The sequence below is a fragment of the Oryctolagus cuniculus genome, chromosome 15 (genome assembly GCF_051225735.1).
Source record: "Oryctolagus cuniculus isolate XC-2025 breed Fujian yellow rabbit chromosome 15, ASM5122573v1, whole genome shotgun sequence".
In the NCBI taxonomy this organism is placed as follows: domain Eukaryota; kingdom Metazoa; phylum Chordata; class Mammalia; order Lagomorpha; family Leporidae; genus Oryctolagus; species Oryctolagus cuniculus.
Genome location: NC_142881.1, coordinates 89621522 through 89641614, shown reverse-complemented (window position 1 = coordinate 89641614; position 20093 = coordinate 89621522). Strand labels below are relative to the sequence as shown.

Here is a 20093-nt window from a genome sequence, read left to right as displayed (position 1 = left end):
GCATCCCATATGGGCGTCAGTTCAAGTCCCGGCTGCTCCACTTCTGCTCCAGCTCTCTGCTATGGCCTGGGAAAGCAGTAGAAGATGGCCCAAGACGTTGGGCCCCTGCATCAGCATGGGAGACCCGGAAGAGGCTCCTGGCTCCTGGCTTTGGATTGGCGCAGCTCCAGTCGTTGTGGCCAATTGGGGAGTGAACCAGCAGAGGGAAGATCTTTCTCTCTCTCCCTCTCTCTCTCTCTCTAACTCTTTCAAATAAATAAATAAATCTTAAAAAAAAAAAAAACCGCTGAGCTGAGCTGTCACTGTGTGAAAGCACTCCACCCCTCCACTTCTCTGGCCAGGCCCTGGTGCCCCAGCTGGGCCTCCCTGGGGCTTCATGCCAACATCACCAGCCCTCACAGGCACAGAAAACCACAGTGCAGGCAGCAGCGAGGAAATGGCCGGGCTGACTTCTGCCCCAGGGCACAGCGGGAAGCCGGGATTGGGCATGGCCAGAAGGTCCAGCTGCTTAGGCAAAGGCGTGAGTCTGAGAGACTCACAGAGCAGAGCTGGGCGCAGATGACCCAGCAAAGTCAGGATGTTCCCCTAAGCCCAGGCCCTGGCCTGGTGTTGCCTGCACTGGCTTCAGGCAGGCGCTGGCCCCGACCACCTCCCATAGCCCCTGAAGAGGCCTGGCAAGCAGAGGGTCTGTGGAGCAGGCCTCGGGAGCCCAGGCCACCAGCCCGGAGCTCCCAGGGGCACCGTGTCCCCAGCAGCGGGTGCACCGACCTCCTGCCCGACAGGCCTGGCCCCATTCCTCATCCTTATCGATCCCAGTGGAGAGACAGGCAGCACGGAATGTAAATCAGCCTCCCCGGAGTATTTAACCCAGGGAGGGTTAGCTGGAGGTGGCATCCCTTATAAGTCCTGCCTCTGATGTTTTTATATTAATTCCTATAGTGGCCAGATTAATTTTTATTCCACTGACTGTTATCTCTTCTTCATTGACTACGAGCCACTTCTGAGAAGTGCATATCTCGTCGAGTATCAGTCATTCAGAGGGTGCATCCCCCGCCTGCGAGGGTTTCATTAAAGAAAGAATGGAAAACAAATGCACAGGCCAGCCTGCGCCACCGCCCACTGCCATCCCTGCCATAGGGGCTGGAGCCCCCACCCAAGGGCAGAGGGAGCCAGCTACACCCCTGCATCCCGGCAGCTTCTCCAGGCCAGCACTGGCTGTACACAGCCTCCACGTCAGCCTTTTGGCCAAGGGACCACGCCAGGCCCTGGAGAGGGACACGTGGACCGCTCCATCCTGGACTCTCCCCTGTACATCTCGCAGGACCAGCCCCCCTCTGCTGGGACTATTGCTGCAGCCATTTCTCAGGGGTGTACCTGCTGCAGCTTCCTTGAAGCCCAGTGCTGGGTCCAGACCTCTTTGCTGACACGATGTGGGCACTGCTGCATTCCAAGGGATCCGAGCCACACCCAAGGGGCCTCGCTGAAGAGGTGGCGGGGGGGGGGGGGGGCTGCCTGCTTTGCAGGTGGCCTGTGAGTGGTGGCTCGGAAACCAGCTGCCCTGAGGGCTGGATGTGGCAAAGCAGTAAACCAGAAGATGGAAACGAAACTTCGGAAAGCTTTGGTGCTTCCTCAAAAGTGTTCTCTGTCCACTGGGTGCTGGGGTTCTGGGCAGGTCTCGGGGCTGAGACCTGCTGAGGAGGAGGCAGTGTGCTGGAGCCGTGGACAGAGTCGGGGGCAGGGGGACTGGGAGCCCGGAAGAGCACGAAGGAAGAGGGCAGCTCGGCACTGCTGGCAACAGCTGGACACACTGGGAGATCAGACTGGAGGAGGGGGAGGTGGGTGGGTTCCTCTCTCTCATCCCCTCACTCTGGATCCGAGGAGCCCGGATGCGTGCCCATCATCAGCTGTCCCTGGGAGCTGTTACAAGCACACTGTGCCCCGTGCAGGGTCAGGAGCTGGGGGACAGGCAGATCAGTCCTCTGCCGGCTCGTGAGAACCACAGGCTGGACGAGCAGTGTGTGGAGCAGAATCACGTGGGCTTGCACCTCCGTGACTTCACCTGTAAAGTGGGGGAGGGTGAGCTGCTACCACCTTGGGGTGCTGCAAACCGGGGTGAGTTAGAGGCTCCAGCCCTGGGCCACCCAGCCCCTGGCAGGGTCCTCTGTCCACCAGCCTCACTACACTTGCCCCTGGGTCTGCTGTTTTGGCAAGGTTTCTTTCCCAGGCTTGCCTCACCTGGCCTTTCTCCCGTGGGTCAGACAGGCACGATTCAACACCAGATCGTTCAGGTCTGGAAGATGCCAACTGGGGACGAATGGAAGTAGCCAGGTCACTTCCTGCCACCCCCTGCAGAAGAGCCGTTAAGCTCATTGGCAGTTCACAGGGCTGCTTCCTGAGAACCAACGTGGAAAGACAAACAGAGTGGCTGTGAGTGGTGGCTTGGAAACCAGCTGCCCGAGGGCTGGATGTTGCAAGGCAGAAAACCACGACGTGGGAGCAAAGCTTCAGAAGGCCCTGGTGCTTCCTCCGAGGCGTCCTGCTCCGTCCATTGGGTGCTGGGGTTCTTGGCAGATCTCGGGGCTGAGCAGGTGAGCTCTGTGGCCCACGTGGGGACAGGGGGAATGGGCTGACCCTGGGACGGGGGCTGTCAGGTGCTGCTCAACCCTGGCCTCCCAGCGTCCACGGCCTCACTTACTGCCCGAGGCTGCCCAGCACCGGTGACCAGGGACACTGGCCCCACCATCCTGGTCACCCCCAGCCTCTGTCCAGGAAGCTGCTCACACTCGGAAGTTGGGGGCAGGGCTGGGGCACGGTGAGAGTGTGAGACAGCCTCTGAGGACGTTTCTCCATCCCAGGCACCACACTGAAGTCACCTGTGGACCATGAGCCCCTCCGTGCTTGCAACAATGTGGCCTCACCTGGGCCTTCTCCTGTTCTCCAACACCCCCTCCCGCAGTCCTGCCAGGAGCCCCCAGCACCACAAAACCCATCTGTGCTTCCTCCCAGTCTCATCCCCGTGGGAGTTTGTCATGAGCCTCGCGTGTCTCTCCTGCCTGGGATCCACAGGCGCCCTGCCTCCCCTGTGTCCACAGTGCCGCAAGGACCAGTCCCGCTCCAGTCCCTGGCTGGAAGGAGCCCAGAGCCAGAGCACAGGGGACCTGGGGTGGGGTGGGGTGGGGTGGTTCATCTCTGCTGCTGGTGTCTTTTGAGGATCAGCTGCAATTGGAGTTGCAACCCAAGGAGGGCACGCCACGTCTCGCTGTGCAGCCCCCTGTGCTGGGTACAGAGCTGAGAGATGGGAGGGTGAGCTCCCCCAGGCCTGAGGCACGGGGGGCGGGACAGCTGCAGGAGGGGACCGAGCCCAGCCTAGGCAGGTGGGGGCCTGTCTGAGCCGGAAGGGAGAAGCCTCCAGACATGATTGCATGTGACCTTCTCCTTGAGCCTCCTGTCCCTGGCGCGCGGCCTGCGGTGAGCTCAGCTCCTTCCCACTCCTGGGCTACGTGGAGGGAAGCTTTGTCAAGTTTCCAATGCATACAAAACTGCCTGCCTCTGGGAGCCTGGGGAGGACCCACACCCTCCACCCAGAGCCTCCTGGGGCCCGAGGACCTTCCGGGTCTTTGTGGGGACGCCTGGAGCTGGGAGAGGATGCTTCCAGGCCTCTACGGCATTCTCCAGAGACCCCACCCCACCCCCAGCGCGGGCCCCAGCTCTGAGGGCTTCAGAACCTTCCAGAACATTTCTCAGTTGAGCAATCCCAGCCCAGGGCCAACCCCCGGGGAACCTGCAGAAGGAGGCTCCTCCCCTTGCCTGGATCCTCCATCCTGACGCTTAAAGGGCCAGAGGGCAAATTACCTTCCTGGGGTTTTTTAGGGCAAGTGTTTCCACAAAAAAAAAAAAAAAAGCTTCCTGATACTTGGCTGACACTAAAAACCTATTCATGTCGTAAATTTCTCCCACAACGGCTCCAAAATGTATTTATCTAAAGGGCATCTGTGTTTGGTCTCCAACGCAGCAAATGCCGGGCCCCAGGTGATTTGTCTGGGGGCACCTCCATGCTCCCTGCTTCCTGCTTGGTCGTGGGCTCCTTCCACTGTTTGCAAAGGGCTTGACCCTGCCCTGAGGGAGGTAGCGCAGAGGAGCTAGGGGCTCAGAGGGGTGCAGTGGAGGCCATGGGGGCCTGCAGAGGGTGCAGCAGCCAGAGTGAGCACAGACAGCAGACCGGCCTGCAGGGCCATTGTGACCTGTGGCTCAGCGTCCTCACCAGAGCCCCAGCTACTATAGGCACCAACCAGCCACTGTCCCCAGCACAGGCAAAGACGGACAAGCAATGGACACGGACGAGGGTGACGCATGATGGCATCAGACATCGCCGAGTGGGGCCCGAGACAAGCCCAGGATGGACAGACCAGGACAGCACGGGGCCTCCCACAGTGGCTGGGCAGGGGCTTAGGAAGATGATTTCTCAGGTACTGATGGCTGTTGGACCACAGAGGGGCTGGAAGGAGGCAGATGGGGAGGAGGGGAGGGGCAGGGGGTGGCCAGGGAGCCCCTAGGGAGCCTTGGTGACAGCGGTGCTTCAAGGCAGAGGGGACAGGTGCTGCCGTGTCTCAGCTTAGCTAACAGGCCCTAGGGCCTCAGGCTGCAGCCCGGGTCCCCTGACAACCCTTCATCACTGTGTCTTAATATGCACGAGCTCATCAGACCGCCCCAAAGAGGCCCCAGAGAGCAGAGAGAGAGGCCCTCCAGTCGCCTGGCCTGCAGTGGGAAGGGACACCAGGACTCCTGAGGAGGCTGGGCACCGAGCCCAGAGGGGAACCAAGCCCCCGCAGGCGCCCATGTGTGCCGCTGCCACACCCCCTTCTCCTCGGGCTATGGCATCTTGGAGACACCGTGCAGTTCAGTCACAGAGCGAGAGTTGCCGGCTCAGTCCGCTGGGGCCACACGGGGTGTCCCCAGGACTGCTTCTCTGAGCCCGCTCACTCCCTGGGTGGGAGGTGGTGCCAGGAGCCGGCCCCTCCCCGCCATGCCCCCGGGAGCTTCTGGGAAAGCAGCCATACTGCCTGAGTGAGCCATCCTAGCCACACGCGCGCGGCTCTTTCACTTCCCATCTTAAATGAGTTACATTTAAAATCCTGGGCTCTCCGTCACATGCACCACGCTTCAGGCCCTCAAACGACACAGAGCGGAAGATGCCTGTCATTACTGTACCTTCCAGGAGACCAGGCACAGCCCGGCCAGCTTCCTAGTAAGCCCACAGACGAGACCTCAGGCTCAGCCAGAACCCTGGGCAGATCTTGGCTCAGGGTGGGCTGGTGCTGGGAAGGGGACAGCGAGGGAGTCCCCCAGGATGTGCCCACCACCAGCCCCAGGGCTTCCAAAAGAAGCTGGCCCGGGTGCGCCAAGCAGCTACAGGGGGCCGAGCTTCTGGGCCTGTCGGCCGAGGTGGGGGCTGGGAGCCGCCATGCTGCTCCCAAAGGCAGCTCCTGGCCTCAGCTCCTGCATGTGCCCAGGGCGGCAGCCCCCCCCCCCCCCCGCAGGATTCTGGGCCAGGGCAGCTTGCAGAAGCCATTAGAGGGCATTAAGTGAATGGACTTCCGATTTGTCGGCAATCCAAAAACACAGCAGGGGTTTCCCGCTCCGAAAGCTGCCCGAGCCAGAACACGCCCCTGCGGCTCCCACAAGCAGTAAACCCTTCCAGGAACCCAACGGGGAGGCAGAGGCAGCAGAGGGCTCCCCCACCCACAGGCAGATGAAGGATGAGTCCCTGGCCCTGGTCTGTGCAGCCTGTCCCCAGCTCCGTCCTCTGTGCACAAGATCTGCTCCCCACGGGGGGCCCAGGCCAGTCAGCCACCTGCTTACCCCCACCCCCACCCTGCTCCGGGGCCCCCTCTCCCAGGCTCAGGCCCACTGTGAGGTCTGGTGGTTTGAAGCAGCACACCGAGAGACAGGGCCATTATTCACAGGAGCCTCTCCATCTCCTAAGACGGCACTATGAGGATGCTTCGAGAAGCTTGTGAGAAAATAGAAGTAAGCGGCCGGTGGGTATTGTGGAACACAGGGTTAAGCCGACGCATGCGATGCCGGCAACCCATATGGGTACCTCGAGTCCCAGCCCAGCTCCCTGCTAATGCGCCTGGGAAAGCAGCGGAAGACGGCCCCCAGGTGCTTGGGTCCCTGACATTCCCGTGGGAGACCAGGATGGAGTTCCAGGTTCCTGTCCAACCCTGGCTGTTGCAGCCATTTGGGGAGTAAGCCAGCCAATAGAAGATCTCTCTGCCTCTCTGCCTGTTTTCTGTGAACTCCTGAGGCACCTTTGTGTGATAAGTATTGTTACACATGTGTTGAAGAAGCAAGTTCGCAAAAAGCATAGGTAGCAATGCACAGATGCGGGAAACACGGGTACACAGATTTCCCACGGAGCTGGCTCTAGGCTGCCTCCAGCTCAGGTCTCTGGGCTCCGGGCCCCTGCCCATGGGCAGCTCACTGCCACCTGCTCATCGGGTCATTATTTCCCCCACCGTGCATCACAAACCCCATCATGCGGCAGCATCCTCCTGACCTGAAGGTTTTGTGGTTTTAGCCTGGAACCCCACGGTGAAGCCATCCACAGGCTTTGCTCTGTTAAAGGCTGGCTTGGTTTTTCAGTGACCTCCGGTTAATAACCGATGGGTGGGCGGGCAGGCCCTCTTTTGCTTCCAGAAGCAGAAAGGAAAAGAAAGGGCTTCCCAGGGACAGCATCCGTGGTCAGAAAGTTATGAGTGAGCACAAACAGAGCTGTATAGGAAGTGTATATTGAACAATATGACACACTGGCTTCTAATTGCTGCTGCCTTTGTGATCAATAATACATGTTTTCAAAAAGCCTTCTGTTTGCATTTACACAATGGACTGTAACTACTGCAAAGGATCCATTAAGACCTATTTTAAAAAGTGCATTCGTAAAAAGTTGTCTAAATCTGCATTACACGGCAGATTCTGAAGCTGCCTAGGGAGATGTTCTGTCGAAAGAGCATCCAGACCCTCTGCCGGACTTGCCAACTGCAGCTCCCCGCTCCCTCCACCACTCGCTGCTGAACCCGGCCAGCTTTCTCCCTGGCTCCAGATGAAGAACAGGCTGTCAGGCCTCAGCCCCACCCGGCTCCAGCCAGCCCCAGCGGGCCAGCCGTGATGTGAGGAAGCCCCCAGGAGCCTCCAGGGGCACCTACATTCATCCGTCCGCCACTCTGCAAGGTGTAATTACAAGGCCAGCTAAGTGGTCTGCTGTGGCCGAGAGGGCTCTGGGCTGCAGGTTGGCTGGCACAGGCTGGAAACCTGCAGCCCAGCTGTTCGGAGAGCAGAAGACAGGTGTGGGTGTGGCTACCAGGCCCCCAGAGCACCCAGGTGTGAGCTGTCACCTGTGCAGATGGGAAATTCGGGGCGGAGGGAAGCAGAGAGTTTGGCTGTTGGGGTCTCCTGGATGTCTGGGATGTCAGCCATAGCAACAACCATGGACTTCTCCGGCCTCCCGGGAATAAGCCACAATAAGAACAGTGGCCCCTACGCCTCAGGCAACACAGGCAGAGGAACTCTGCTTTCCAACATGGGGGCCTCCATGGGCATACAGGCCCCTCTGCTGGCGCTCAGGGATCAGGGGCTTGGGCCTGGGGAAGATGGAAGGATGGTCTTCTCCCAAGCCAGGCACGGACCCTATCTGCAGATGCCTCTGTGGACAGAGTTGGTAAAGCACGCCCCTCGGGCCGAGCTGGCTGTCCTGTGAATGCGTTCACAGGGAGAGTGTATATGATAGGGCGAAGGATAGCCTGGCCCCAAAGGCTGACCCCCCATGGGAACCTGCAAACAGGCGTGGAGGGCATCAAACACATTCTGAGGCACCCTCCTTCAGCTCCAGGGTACCCATGTCCCTCAAAGGGGTGGGGGGAGAGGGTGCCAGAGCCCGGTTCCCAGGAGCCCTGGCCTGGACAACAGCGATGAGCCATTGAGTGCTTGCGGGGCACCCGGACCTCTTGCAAACTCCTGTTTCTGTCTGCATCCTTCCTTCCAAGAGGGAGGTGTTTATACATGGGGAAACTGAGGCTCAGAGACAGATGGGGAACCCAGCCTCCTGCAGACCCTCCCTACCCCTGAACAGAGACACAAGGGCCTCTGAGGTTCTAGCTCCTGGGCCAAGTCACTCCCTCCCTTTGACTGCCACCCACAAGCCCACGCTTTCCCTCTGCCCTCAGGTCCCTGGGCAAGAGCGGGGGGAGGTGTGCATGTGTATGTGGACTCAGGCATTTGCACATATGTATGCGCATGTGTGGACAGCAGTACACATGACAGGTGCCCCCATCCCCATCTCTTTCCAAAGGGATGGGAATGCCCCCGCCCTGGGTATCCGATATGCATTCAGGACTCCCAGAGAAGATGGAAAGGCTGGAGGGAGGCCAGGAGCCCAGCCTCAGCTGGGCCCTTGCAATGGTCACACCCAGCCCAGCCAGCCTAACAGGCTGGCCAGTGTCAGACAAGGCCTAGCCCACATAGTCCTTGGGGGGTGCGGGGGCGTGGCTGGCTCCGAGTAGACTGGCACCAGCGATGTGGGCACCCAAGGGAGGCCCCATGGCTGGTTCTCGCTCAGTGAATGTGAGGCGCCAGGGCCCTAGGGAGGCATGGCAGGCAGAGCAGGGTAAGGCTCTCCTGGCCTGGCCACCCACCCATTAGCAGGCTGGCTGTGGACAGCGGGGTTTGGCCCAGCCCCAAGGCAGCGTCTGTCTTGGCAGCTGCTCCTCCTGACTTCACTTTGACTTCATATCTGCAGAGTGATGTGTAGGTCGCCCGCATTCAGCGCTGAGCTCAGCCCGGCGAAAGGGCGGGGCCCGACGCACAGCGGAAAGAGCAGCCGGCCCAGAGGCACCGGCCACTGTGCGCTTCCATTCCTCTGTCTCCGCGCACGGACCCTGGTGGGGTGGGGGAACATCAGCCAACCTCCCCTCACGGAGGTCCAGAGCGCACATCCAACCTCACCTCAGACCCCTGGTACGGCCCAGAGTTGGGGTGTGGCTGTGTTTGTAGGCGTCATTTGGGAAAAGAGAGGCTAAGAATCTTTAGGGCACTGGTTCCTCCCTGCTGCTTGCTCTCCTTGTCTCCCTGCAGTCCGTCCCCGCGTCCTGAGTTCTCCCGTTTGGAGAGGAAAGGGCACCTACACCAGGCACCCCGTTAGCTACCAGCACCCAGGCTCCGTGAAAACCGTCCCCCGAACCAGTCTGCTGGTCCCATGGAAGGGACCCGTCCGGCCGAACCCCAGCGAGCCTTAGGAGACCCCACCCGCGGCACCAGAGGACACTGCGTGAGCCAAGAGGCTCGCTGGCCCCGGACAGGCATACGAGGCTCTTCCCCTCCAGCTGCGCCTGGACCCAGAGGCGGCCGCGTTCCCACCGCGCCTTCCCCGCTGAGAAATGGCGGAGGATGCGCCCGGCGCCCAGAGCCTGGAGGCGCGGAGGGCCCGCGTGGCCACACTCCCAGGCGGTCGGCCAGATTCTGCATCCCGGCGTGGCTTCCCTGCCGGCTCCGGGCCGCCGCGAAGGGCAAAACGCAGACACCGTAAGCGCGCGCATACGGTAAAAACAGCGCGGCTGTGCGTGCAGAGGTGCGCGGACCCCGGCTACCGGCTGCCGGCCCGCACCGTTCCCAGCTCCTAACCGCGCCCCGCCTGCCAGCTCCGCACCCGCGAGGCCCGAGCCAGTACCCGGAGCCCCGCCCCTACCCCGCACCCCGGCCCCGCCCGCCCCGCCCCCGGGCCCGCCCCTGTCCGCTCCTTCCGCACTGCCCGCGCCCGCCGAGCCTCAGTCCCGCGACCCGAGCCGGGCGCACCGCAGAGGAGAGCGCGCCGGAGTCGGCGCCCGGACGCACCGCGCCCGCAGTGTCCGCGGCGCCCAGGGCCGGGCATGGGGCGGCCCGGCTGAGCACTGCGCCCCACTGCACCCCACTGCTGGCCCGAGTCGCCAGCCCTCCAGCCGCGGCCCCGGTGCGCACGGGCGATGGCAAAGACGCCGTCCGGCGCCGTGGGGCTGCGGCGGCTGCTGCTGCTGCTGCCGCTGCTCGGCGAAGGTGAGTCGTGCGGGCGGACGGGACGAAGTTAGCGCGGGCGAGCGGAGCGCACGCGCTCGGCAACGCCTTTCTGTTTGCGGGCGACAGCCGGCTGCGCGGCTGCGTGCCGCCGGCCTGGGCTGGGCTGCGAAAGGGGCGGCCGCGGGCAGCGCGCTTCGAGCCCCGGGCTGGACGCGGGGCTGGGCGGCTGGGGTCGGCCTCCGGAGCCCGAGCCGCAGCCTCGCCCTGGAGCGCGGACCGGACGGATGTTGGTGCGGTTGGGGCGCCAGCGGGAGCGGGCGGGCCGGGGAGCGCCGGGACCCCGCGCCTGGCGCGGGGAGTTGTTGTTTGTGCAAGGGGCCCGCTGCGTTCGCCCTCCAGTTGGGTGCGCGGCTCGCTCAGCCGGCCGCCCCGGCCGCTCACCGGTGCGGGGGCGCTTTCATAAAAGGTTGTCTTCCCCGTGTGCGTGTTTGCCGTGCCGCTGTTTAAAAAGCTCAAAAGCCACGAGTCCCACCCGGCCGCCGCGAGTCCTGGGTCCTGCCGGCTTGGGGCGCCAGGGGGCCGCCTTCGGGGACCTGGGGCGGCCCAGGGCGCTCCGGACCTGCTTGGGGGGCGGAGTAAGGTTCTGTGTCTATGGTGAGCGTCTCTCGCCTTAGGATCCCGTTATTAGGTGTGGCCGCGCCGGGACCGGTCACTGCCTCCGCTCCAAACCCGGACAGAGTTAAGCCTGAGGCTGTGGAATCTTTGAACCCCTCGATTGCGCATTTCGGTGTCCCGCAAACCGGCCCTCACTTGGTCCCTTCCGGGAGGGAGCGCTTCCATAGCCTCAGGTGTCCCTCTGCCGGGGTGGAGGGAACCCGGACTCCCCTCCCCCACTCCGTACAAGGGGCGTCGACCGCGATCACCACGCCGGAACTCCCAAGTCCTGCAAAATGTTTGGGTTCACACCCCTCCTTCTCTCCCCAATTCAGCAGGGACTGCAGCCAGAATGGATCCCCGTTCCACTGTAGGAAGCGAGGGTAGGGGAGCGGCCCTTCCCTTCCCGTCCCTTGGGAATGAACGGGGACCGGGCTCTGGGCTGCCAGCGATGTAGGAGGAAGCCGGGCTGGATGCTGCAGGCAAGCTGGTTTTCTGCTGTGACCTGAGATTTCGACTTTGTAGTTGTGGGCACGTGGTCAGGGGAGACAGCCTGCAGGGGACTTCCCCAACCCTTCCACAGCCCCGCATGCAGTGGGGGAGGGGGTGGCCAGCAAGGCTGCGGGGACCAAAAGCTGCAGGCAGCGGGCTCAGGTGTTTGGCTCGTGGCACTTGGCAGGTGCACAGGTTGCTTTCAGTACAGACAGCTTGGCTCGGGATGGCTGCAGATGCCCCAGTCCTGGGAGCCCCCGTCCTCTATTTCTGCTCCCTGGAATGACCAAGAAACGGTGGTTGGTGGCACTGGGAGAGGAGCCTGACACCCAGGAGGAGGTCTTGGGCGAGCCTCCCTCTCTGCAGCCCCAACGCCGCCCACCACCCCAGTGGGGGAGCGTCCCAGCCGTGGGCTCCCTCTGGTGGAAGCAGTGCAGGTGGCCGGGCCTGTTGGCCGGGCTGGTCTGGGTGTCCAGAATGCTGGCTTACTTTCACATCCACATGGGGCTGTCTCCAAGACACAGACTCACCCTTGCTCCCGGAGATGTGCTCGCGAGGGCTGTAGTCACCCACAGCATGGGCTGGCTCCCTCGCGCAGGTGCACCCAGGGACCGAACTCCTCTCTGCCCGCTCAACAGCCCCTACCCCGGGGATGTTCACAATGGGACCACAGCCCCTTAGCACTTTTCATACCCCTGAGGCACAGCCTCTTGGCCAGGTGTCCTGGAGCTGAGCAGGGGAGCCTCCATCTAAAAGCTATTTCTACGAGATGCTGGCCTTTGCCTGCTCGTGCCGCAGTCCCCATTGGCAGACTAGGACACTGAATTCGAGCATTTGCGACATTGCCTCCTGCCTCGCATCTTCCGGATCGGGCTCCCCCAGTCCCCTTGTTCTCAGCACCTCTACCTGCAAGGAGGGGCTTGCCCTCTCTGCCTGCGGGGCCCCCAGCGCTGCAGATCCAGGAGTCTTGGCTTGGCAGAGCCCTCCCTGCCTTAGCACCTGCTTGCTCCTTGAAACACTGTCTGCTTTCTCTCTCATTTTCTTTCACCCTAGATCTTCTGGGCAGCCTCAGGTGGGTGCAAGCCTTGTCCTGCCTCACCAGGCTCACCTTGGCCCTGCCCCGTCTCTTCCACCCCAGCCACAGAGGCCCTGTGTTCCCCCAGCTGGTGGGCTTCTAAGGGTTGGGCCCTGCAGTCCCGAACAAATGGGCGGCAAGTTTATTGAGCCCATTCGCTCAATTGCCTTTATTCTACAGAATTGCTTTAGGGACCGGCTAAGTAAATCACTGTTTCCTTGGTGGTGTGAAGAAAATGGGATGTATTCACCTAATGGGGCGCTAATGGCCTTTTAGCCAGGGGAGGAAAAAAAACCTAATTAAAAATTATGGAATCTGTTAAAATGGAGCCTGGGGTGCTAAGGGGATGGGACCCCCCCTCCCCGGAAGCTGCTGCCTCCCTGGGGCTTTCCGCCTCTGGGTAGCCTCACAGAAGACCCTCTGGGTTCCCTTGTGCTAAGTGGAACGGCCAGCGCCCACAGTGGGTGCTCTGTGGCGGGCTTACTGTGTGGTCCTGCACTGTGCCCTGTTTGTGGGCTTGCCATATCTTCCCGACCTCACTGATGCTTGTGACCTTGTCCCATTTCTCAGCTGAGTAGACTGAGGTCCCCACTGCCCACAGACTCTGGGCGCACAGAGCACCCACCTCGGGGCTCCAGGCACCCTCGGGACACCCTGGCCCAGATCTGGGGTGGCATGCGGTGCTGTGTTCAGATGCCGGAAACAGGAGCCCCTGTTGTCTGTGCCAGTGGGAAGCTGGCTTCAGTTGGCATCTGGACCAACTAAGCATGCTGGGCCTGGACCAGCACCAGGCCTGGCGCTGTGCAGGCTGGCCCTGTGCAGAGCACATGGGCCCCAGGAAGACGCAGTGGTGGTGGTGCAGGCTCCTGCAGCCGGCATCTGCCGAGGGACCCAGCATCTGACAGAAGCCACTGTGCTGATGGGCAGAGCTGCAGGGGCACGCGTGCCACCTCGGCCAGGCAGGACCCCTGGACTGACTGGAAGAAGGAACCACTCTCGAGAGTGCACAGATGCAAGGGTGAAGAGGAGAGGCAGCCCAGCCCTTCCCCCCACATTTACACTGGGGAAGCCCCATTTCCTGTGGGCCTGGGGGTGGACCCCTCCTGGTGTCAGAGCTGGGCTGCCCTCAGGCCACTTCTCCATCCCCTGCTGTGTGCCCTCCTCCTCCCCCCTCTTCCTCTTCCTTATTGCGGAAGTTGTTTTTCTGTATGACTTTATGGTAACAATAATAGTAACAATGATTGCCCATAAAGGCTGCAGAGGGAGGGAGGCAGCTGGCGTTTACGGGACTTTTCCAGGGGGTGCTGCACTTGGGAGACAACAAAAGAGACCCAGGGCCTCCCAGGCTGTCACCCTGCAGAGGTGACAGGGTCAAACGGGACGAGTGACTCTCTGTGTGTGCGCTGTTCAGATTGTTCAGATTGTGAGCAGACAGCAGGGCACTAGGGTAGGAAGGGCAGGGGTGTGCCTTGGCGGGGCCGCATGGCAGAGGCTTCAGCCCCAAGTCAGCAGCAGCCAATGCAGAGTCAGGGTAAGCTCATGGGTTCCCTCCCAGGGCAGTAATCTGAGCACCTCTGACCAGGGTGTGCTGGGGAGGACAGCCCTAGATCCAGAGTCAGACAGGGTGAGAAGGCTGCAGGCCTCCATGGTGTCCACCTGCTGTTACCCCTCCCCCACACAGAGGGGATAGAGAAAGCCAAGGTTGTGCCTCCTGAGAGGGTCTCAGAGGGCAGGGTGCTCTCCAGACCCAGGCTCCGGGACACTGGTCCCCCACTGTCGGCTTCCCTGAGCTCAGGGGCCAGGCTGATCCCATGGGTGGACTTTGGGCAGACAGCTTCCCCTCCCGCCAGAGGCTGGAAGTTGTGGAGTCGGAGGACCGAGTGCTAGGAGACGGTAAGGCAGGAGGCCGAGAGGAGGCAGCACGGCGCCCGCCGTTGGTGGCACAGCTCCCACCCCCCACCCCCCCACCCCCCGCTGGGCTGGTCTCCGCAGAAGCCCAGTTGCAGGGTAGATAATGCCAGGAGACCTTGAGGGCGGCCATTCAGGCACCACCTGGGCCCTGGAAGCGAGCAGGTGGCCAGCCGCGAGCAAACACCTCTGTTTGCTTTTGCCTCGTGGGTGGCTCTGCAGCAGCCCGGGCATCCCTGCAGAAAGGTCACCAGTGCACCTGAGCAGGTGCGCGCCTGCCTGGTGGGCCGTCTGATGCCAGCTTTCCTCCTCCTCATCTGCCATACCCAATGGACCCAGTGGAGATGGCTCAGAGCAGATGCCTGCAGCCCAAGCCCCTCCCGCCCTGGGACCCTGGGTGTAGACACCTCTATGATGGGGGCGAGGGAGAGGGATTTGATGTCTGGGTTCTGCAGGAGCCCAGGGATTCCAGGGGCATGGCTATGGGGCCATGTGGGCCTGGGGCAGGGGGCAAGGAGGCAGGACCATGGCCATCAAATCTGTTTCCGGTCACCCTGGTGCATCTATTTGAGGGGCACTCTCGCCTTTATGTTTGTGAAAGAGAAAAATGTGATTTGTGTGTATCATGACAACCTGGAAGGTGCTGGGGAAGACGTGCATGTAGGGAGCCAGGACCCAAGGGTGGGGGCTGAGCTGAGGGTGCACAGATGAGGGGGGAGTGGGTTTGAGTTTGTTCCTCAACCTGCCGGTGAAACTGGAGACTGGGTGGCACTGGTCCCGCAGCCCCGCGAGGACCTTGTGCTGTGGCAGTGAGGGCTTTGGTCTGGTTTGTGGCCCAGCACAGGTGAGCTGCTGCAGGTAGAAGCTCACCTGGCAGGGCCCCACGTGCCACTCCACAGAGCTTTGGATGCTGCTGGCTGTGTGAGGACAAGTGAGCCCACACTTGGTGACAGTCACCCCCTGCCCGCATCTCAGGGGCTCCGCCCTGTCCTGCCGGAGGCACAGCCTGACTTCTCCGTGCTGGAGCACCTGGCTGTGTGCACCAGAGCCTGCGCCCCGTAGTTGTGTGGCCGCCCTTGGCTAGACCTGGTGCAGGATTTTCTCCATGGCAAGAAGGGATTCGAGAAAGGCAAAGGCAGAGGTGAGCGGAGAAGCAAGTAAAAGGACACAGGAAAGAGTGCAGGCCAGCTCAGGAGAGAATGAGCTGCAGTAATTTTTCAGGGCCATTCTTTTATTCCATCCAGAGACATAGAGGGTGGAGCCAAGGGCGGGGCTTGATTAAGTATTCAAAGAGGGTGGAGTCTGGGGCAGGGCTTGAGTACCACCCATTTCCTTGCCCTTATTTGGAGATCCTGGCTGTGTCTGGCATCTGGTGCATGATGGGAGTGGGAGTGTCGGCCGTGGTGATTGTCTCATAATGACATTATAATGACCTGAGGGTCACTGCAGGGACACAGCCTGCGGCCACTTTGTGATGCTTTTAGCTGGCGCGGGTTCGGAATGACAAAACGGCGGAAGTTGTGGTTTTCCACTACACCGAGTGGGGTGAAGGTTGGTGGGGCGTGAAAGCGGGGTTTGAGCCGTGGGTGGAGGGGGTGGACTTGGGGGGAGGGTTTGAGCAGCCTCTGGCAAACCCCAGCTCCTCCTGCTAATGCTACCTCCCTGCCTGCCTCACCTTGACAGGGATTTCCCAAGTTACCCAGGTTGGAATCCCATCATCGGCTCTCAGGGCAGGGGAGGCTGGGAGTGCAGAGGACACAGCCTGTGCACCTGCACACACAGGCCCTCACTCCTCCTTGGCAGCTTTCCCAGGTCACCTCTCAGCCCCTTATCCTGGTCAGCACAGCGGGAGCTGGGGCTGGCGGACAGTGGGGGCAGGTGGCAAGTTATTACAGTCTGCAGGTGAGATTTGCGCACCATAAAATGGGTCATTTTAAGTGGACAATTGATGGCGGTTAGAGTGGCAAACGCATCACCTTAGTGTCAGTCCAAGACATTTCTGTCACCTGAAAATGGACGCCCTGTCCCCATTAAACAGTTGCTCCCATTCCCGATCCCTGGTGGTTTCTAACCACTGCTCTGTGTCTGTGTCTATGGGTTTGCCTCTTCTGGATATTTCTTTGTGTCTGGCTTCTGTCACAGGGCAACGTTGTCAAGTGGCACCAGTCGGTGCTTCCTGCCTTTTGAGGGGTGAATAGTATTCCGCTTTGTTCCATGTGTGGGTGCTTCCTGCCTTTTGAGGCCTGAATAGTATTCCACTCTGGGATGTTTTCCACCTTTCCGCTATTATGAACAATGTTGCATGAGCCTTTGGTGCAATCATCTGTTTCACTGCCTGTTTACCCTTCTGTTGGGTCTACTTAGAAGTGAAATTGCTAGGTAATTCGCTATTTTCTTTCTGGAGGAACTTGCTAAACCCTTTATCATGCTGGTTGAATCATTTTACATTCTGCTGACTTGCACAAAAAGGTCACTATTTATCCATGTCTTCCCAACACTTGTTATTTTCTGACTTCCTTGTTGATTGAGTTTTGTAAAAGATTGATTTATTTGAAAGATAGAAGATAACACTATCAGCTGGCTAACTTCCCAGATGGCCACAACAGCCAGGACTGGGCCAGGCTGAAGCCAGGAGCCTGGAGCTCCATCCGGGTCTCCCATGGGAGTGGCAGGGGCCCAAGCACTTGGGCTATCTTCTGCTGCTTTCCCAGGCTCATTAGCAGGGAGCTGGATCGGAAGTGGAGCAGCCGGGACTTGGACCGGCGCCTGAACTTGCTGTGCCATGACCCTGGTCCCTTGCTGTTGGATATTTAATCCTGGCCGCCCTAGTGGGTGCCTACCAGAATGGCCGCAGTGTACCTTTTCCTAACGAGGAGCCGTGCTGCTCATCTTCTCCCATGCCCATTGGCCGACTGTCTCTCTGGAGCCCTCCCTCCGCCCCAGCCCTCCGCCTGTGCCGCATCACTTCTCACAGCCTGGGGAGCCTGAGGTTGTTCTCAAAAGACCTGGACCCTGAAGCCCACGCTAGCACACATATCCCAAAGCAGTGGCCGCGTGGCTCATGCCCCAGGAGCTGGTGCCCAGGAACCCCAGCCCCACCCCCACCGACTAGAGAAGGGAGGAGGTGCCTGCACCCGGCTGCCCCACCCCGCCTGGCTCCGCTGCCAGGGGACCCCAGGCTGCCCCCTCCTGCTCAGCCTGCATCCAGACTCTATAAATAGCCCGCAGATCCCAGTAAGTTGATTACCCTAATGGGGGCTGTGTGATGTCATGCCCCGGAGCCCTGTCCCTCCCCTTGTGTGTCCCTGCTGCCGAGGTAGGCATGGGGACAGGAAGGCTTCCAGAGTGGGGGGTGGGGTGGGGAGCGGGGTCAGCCTCCCTCCGCAGAGCCAGAGAGGCTGATTCCTGACCTGGCCACCCCTCAAGGCCAAGCTGAAGGAGCCAGGACCTGGCTCCAACCTGGCACTGTCTCTCTGCCTCTTGGTAGTGTTGCCATCCCTCCTCCGGTCTCCTTGTCTCATCATCAGTGGCCGAGAACGACACTTGCAGTCCTGGTCCTGGTCCAGCCCCTGGCCCCTCCCCCGTCAGGGGCCACAGAGGCCAGAACCTGCCTGGTTTCCACCATACGCTTCCTCCCCACCCCCATCCAGCCTCTTGGCCCCTGGGGAGGGGAAGGATTCGTGCACAGAATTAACATGGACTCACAAACGGCTCAAAACTTAAAGTGGGAGGAGCCTTAGCATCAGGTGCAGCTTTCCCATTTTATAGATGGGGAGACCGAGGCCCAGGCCAGCAGGCATGAGTAGCCACGTGCAACTGACCAGATACAGGCCGTGTCGGCTTGGCCCAGGGACCCAGGGCCACCACCTCACCTAGCTTGTTCCTCTCTGCCTGAGACTGGGGGTGCTCCTGGACCCCAGGCTGGCCCTCTAGCCGAGATGCAGCGGCTGCTGGCGGGGTGGCTATCTGGGCACATGTAGTCTGCAGGGGTGCCACTTGGGGGTACAGTCTTCGGACTGTCCGAGGTGCTGTGTGACTGATTTTGCCTTCTTGGGTGACATCTTGGGAGGGAAAGAGCCCCAGCCGTTCTGCTCTGTGTCCAGCGGGAACGGGTGCGTGAGACTCCCAGCATCCGGTGGGCACCTGGCATTGCTCCTCTGAGCAGGCCCCAGCCAGGAGGCACTGCTCGAGCAGACTGCTGCCTGTCTCAGCCTCCTGGCCTTTCCCCCGTTTCAGGTTGCTCCCTGCAGCCTCATTTTGCCAACATGTTAAAAGAGCCAAATTGTGGATGGAAACTTCTGGGCACCTTCCTTTGAGAGGGGGCTGAGGAGGGGCCTAGAAGTATTTTTTTAATTTATTTGGGGCTGGTACTGTGGCGTAGTGGGCTAAGCCTCCGCCTGCGGTGCCGGCATCCCATATGGGCACCGGTTCATGTCCCGGCTGCTCCTTTTCTGATCCAGGTCTCTGCTATGGCCTGGGAAAGCAGTGGAATATGTCCCAAGTGCTTGGGCCTCTGTACCCGCATGGAGACCTGGAGGAAGCTCCTAGCTCCTGGCTTCAGATCGGCTCCACTCTGGCCGTTGTAGCCATTTAGGGAGTGAACCAGCGGATGGGAGACCTCTCTCTCTGTCTCTCCCTCTCTCTGTAACTCTACCTCTCAATACATAAATAAAACCTTAAAAATAATCCATTTATTTGAAAGGCAGAGCGGGAGAGAGAGAGATCTTCCATCCGCTGATTTACTCCCCAAATGGTACAACGTCCAGGGCTGGGCCAGGCCGAAGCCAGGAGCCAGGAGCTTCCTCCTGGTCTCCCACGTGGGTGCAGGGGCCCAAGCACTTGGGCCATCTTCCACTGCTTTCCCAGGTGCATCAACAGGGAGCTGAATCAGAAGTGGAGCAGCGTGGACTCAAGCCGGTGCCCATATGGGATGACGGCACCATAGGCGACAGTTTTATACGCTACGCCATGGTGCCGCGCCTGGGATAGTTCTCTTCAGAGGCATTTATGGCCTGGGGCTGCCAGTGGGTGGACGGACAGCCCGGGTCCCAGGCCTGGGTGCCCTGGTTCTCTGCTCTTGTATGCATGGACACCACAGAGCAGAGGAGCTGGGCCAGGCCTGGCTGAAGCCCTCCCTCACTCTGCACGGCCTTAGGCTCTGCCTGTACCACGGGAATCCTACAGTTCCCACTGCTGATACTTGTCAACTTGTGGGACGATGCATAGGGTGTGCTTAAAGGACCAGGGCCTCTCGCCAATGCCCTGGAGAAGCCGCTTGGATTATGCTGGGCAGTCAGGGAGGGTACTCGGGGGGTGGGGGTTGGGTAGAAATGGGCAGAGCCATCTCTCAGCTGGAAGAGCTGGGGCCTGTGTTGGGGGGTGACAGATGAGTCTGAATTAGCAGGGGGGCGTGCTTGAGTCCTGGTGTGCGCTGGGGGCCCAGGCTAGTGGCACCAGGGTCAAAGCAGGTGACGTCTTGACCCTGTCCACCCCCGTCACCCGCAGGCTTCGGCTGGTGCACACAATGCAGTCGGCTGGGGCCTGAGGCACCAGACCCTGGAGATGAGGGGCCTGGTGACCCACGCCAGGTCACTGGCAGGCCACTTGGGTGGCCAGTCCTTTTGCAACCAGGCCTTGCCCTAGGAAAGAAATTAATTGTAACCTAATTGGCAGTTTCCTTTGCATAGAAGCCGGAAGGAACTGGCAGCGCGACTGGTGATTAATTCCGCAGCAGCTGGGCAGTCGCATTTGGGCAGAGCATCCGTCATCCCTGTGAGGCCACTGCAGCTGGCGGGGCGGCTGTGGGAGTGTGGGCGGTGGCTTCGGGTGCAGCCTGGGGCCCCGGGGCCTCTTGGGGCAGGAGACTGGGCTGTGTGCAGAGAACAGCCCTGGAGCGCTGATGCCCGGTTGCTGGTCTCAC

General features: G+C 60.9%; 1 protein-coding gene across 1 annotated transcript in view; it reads left to right on the top strand.

Annotated features, from left to right (window-relative positions):
- The first annotated feature begins 9794 nt into the window (after positions 1-9794).
- RET (ret proto-oncogene) overlaps positions 9795-20093 on the top strand; it is a 48708-nt gene continuing 38409 nt past the window's right edge. Inside the window, exon 1 of the mRNA XM_051836896.3 lies at positions 9795-10083. Coding sequence (XP_051692856.3) covers positions 10014-10083 — 70 coding nt within the window. The 5' untranslated portion in view covers positions 9795-10013. The remainder of the gene's footprint in view (positions 10084-20093) is intronic.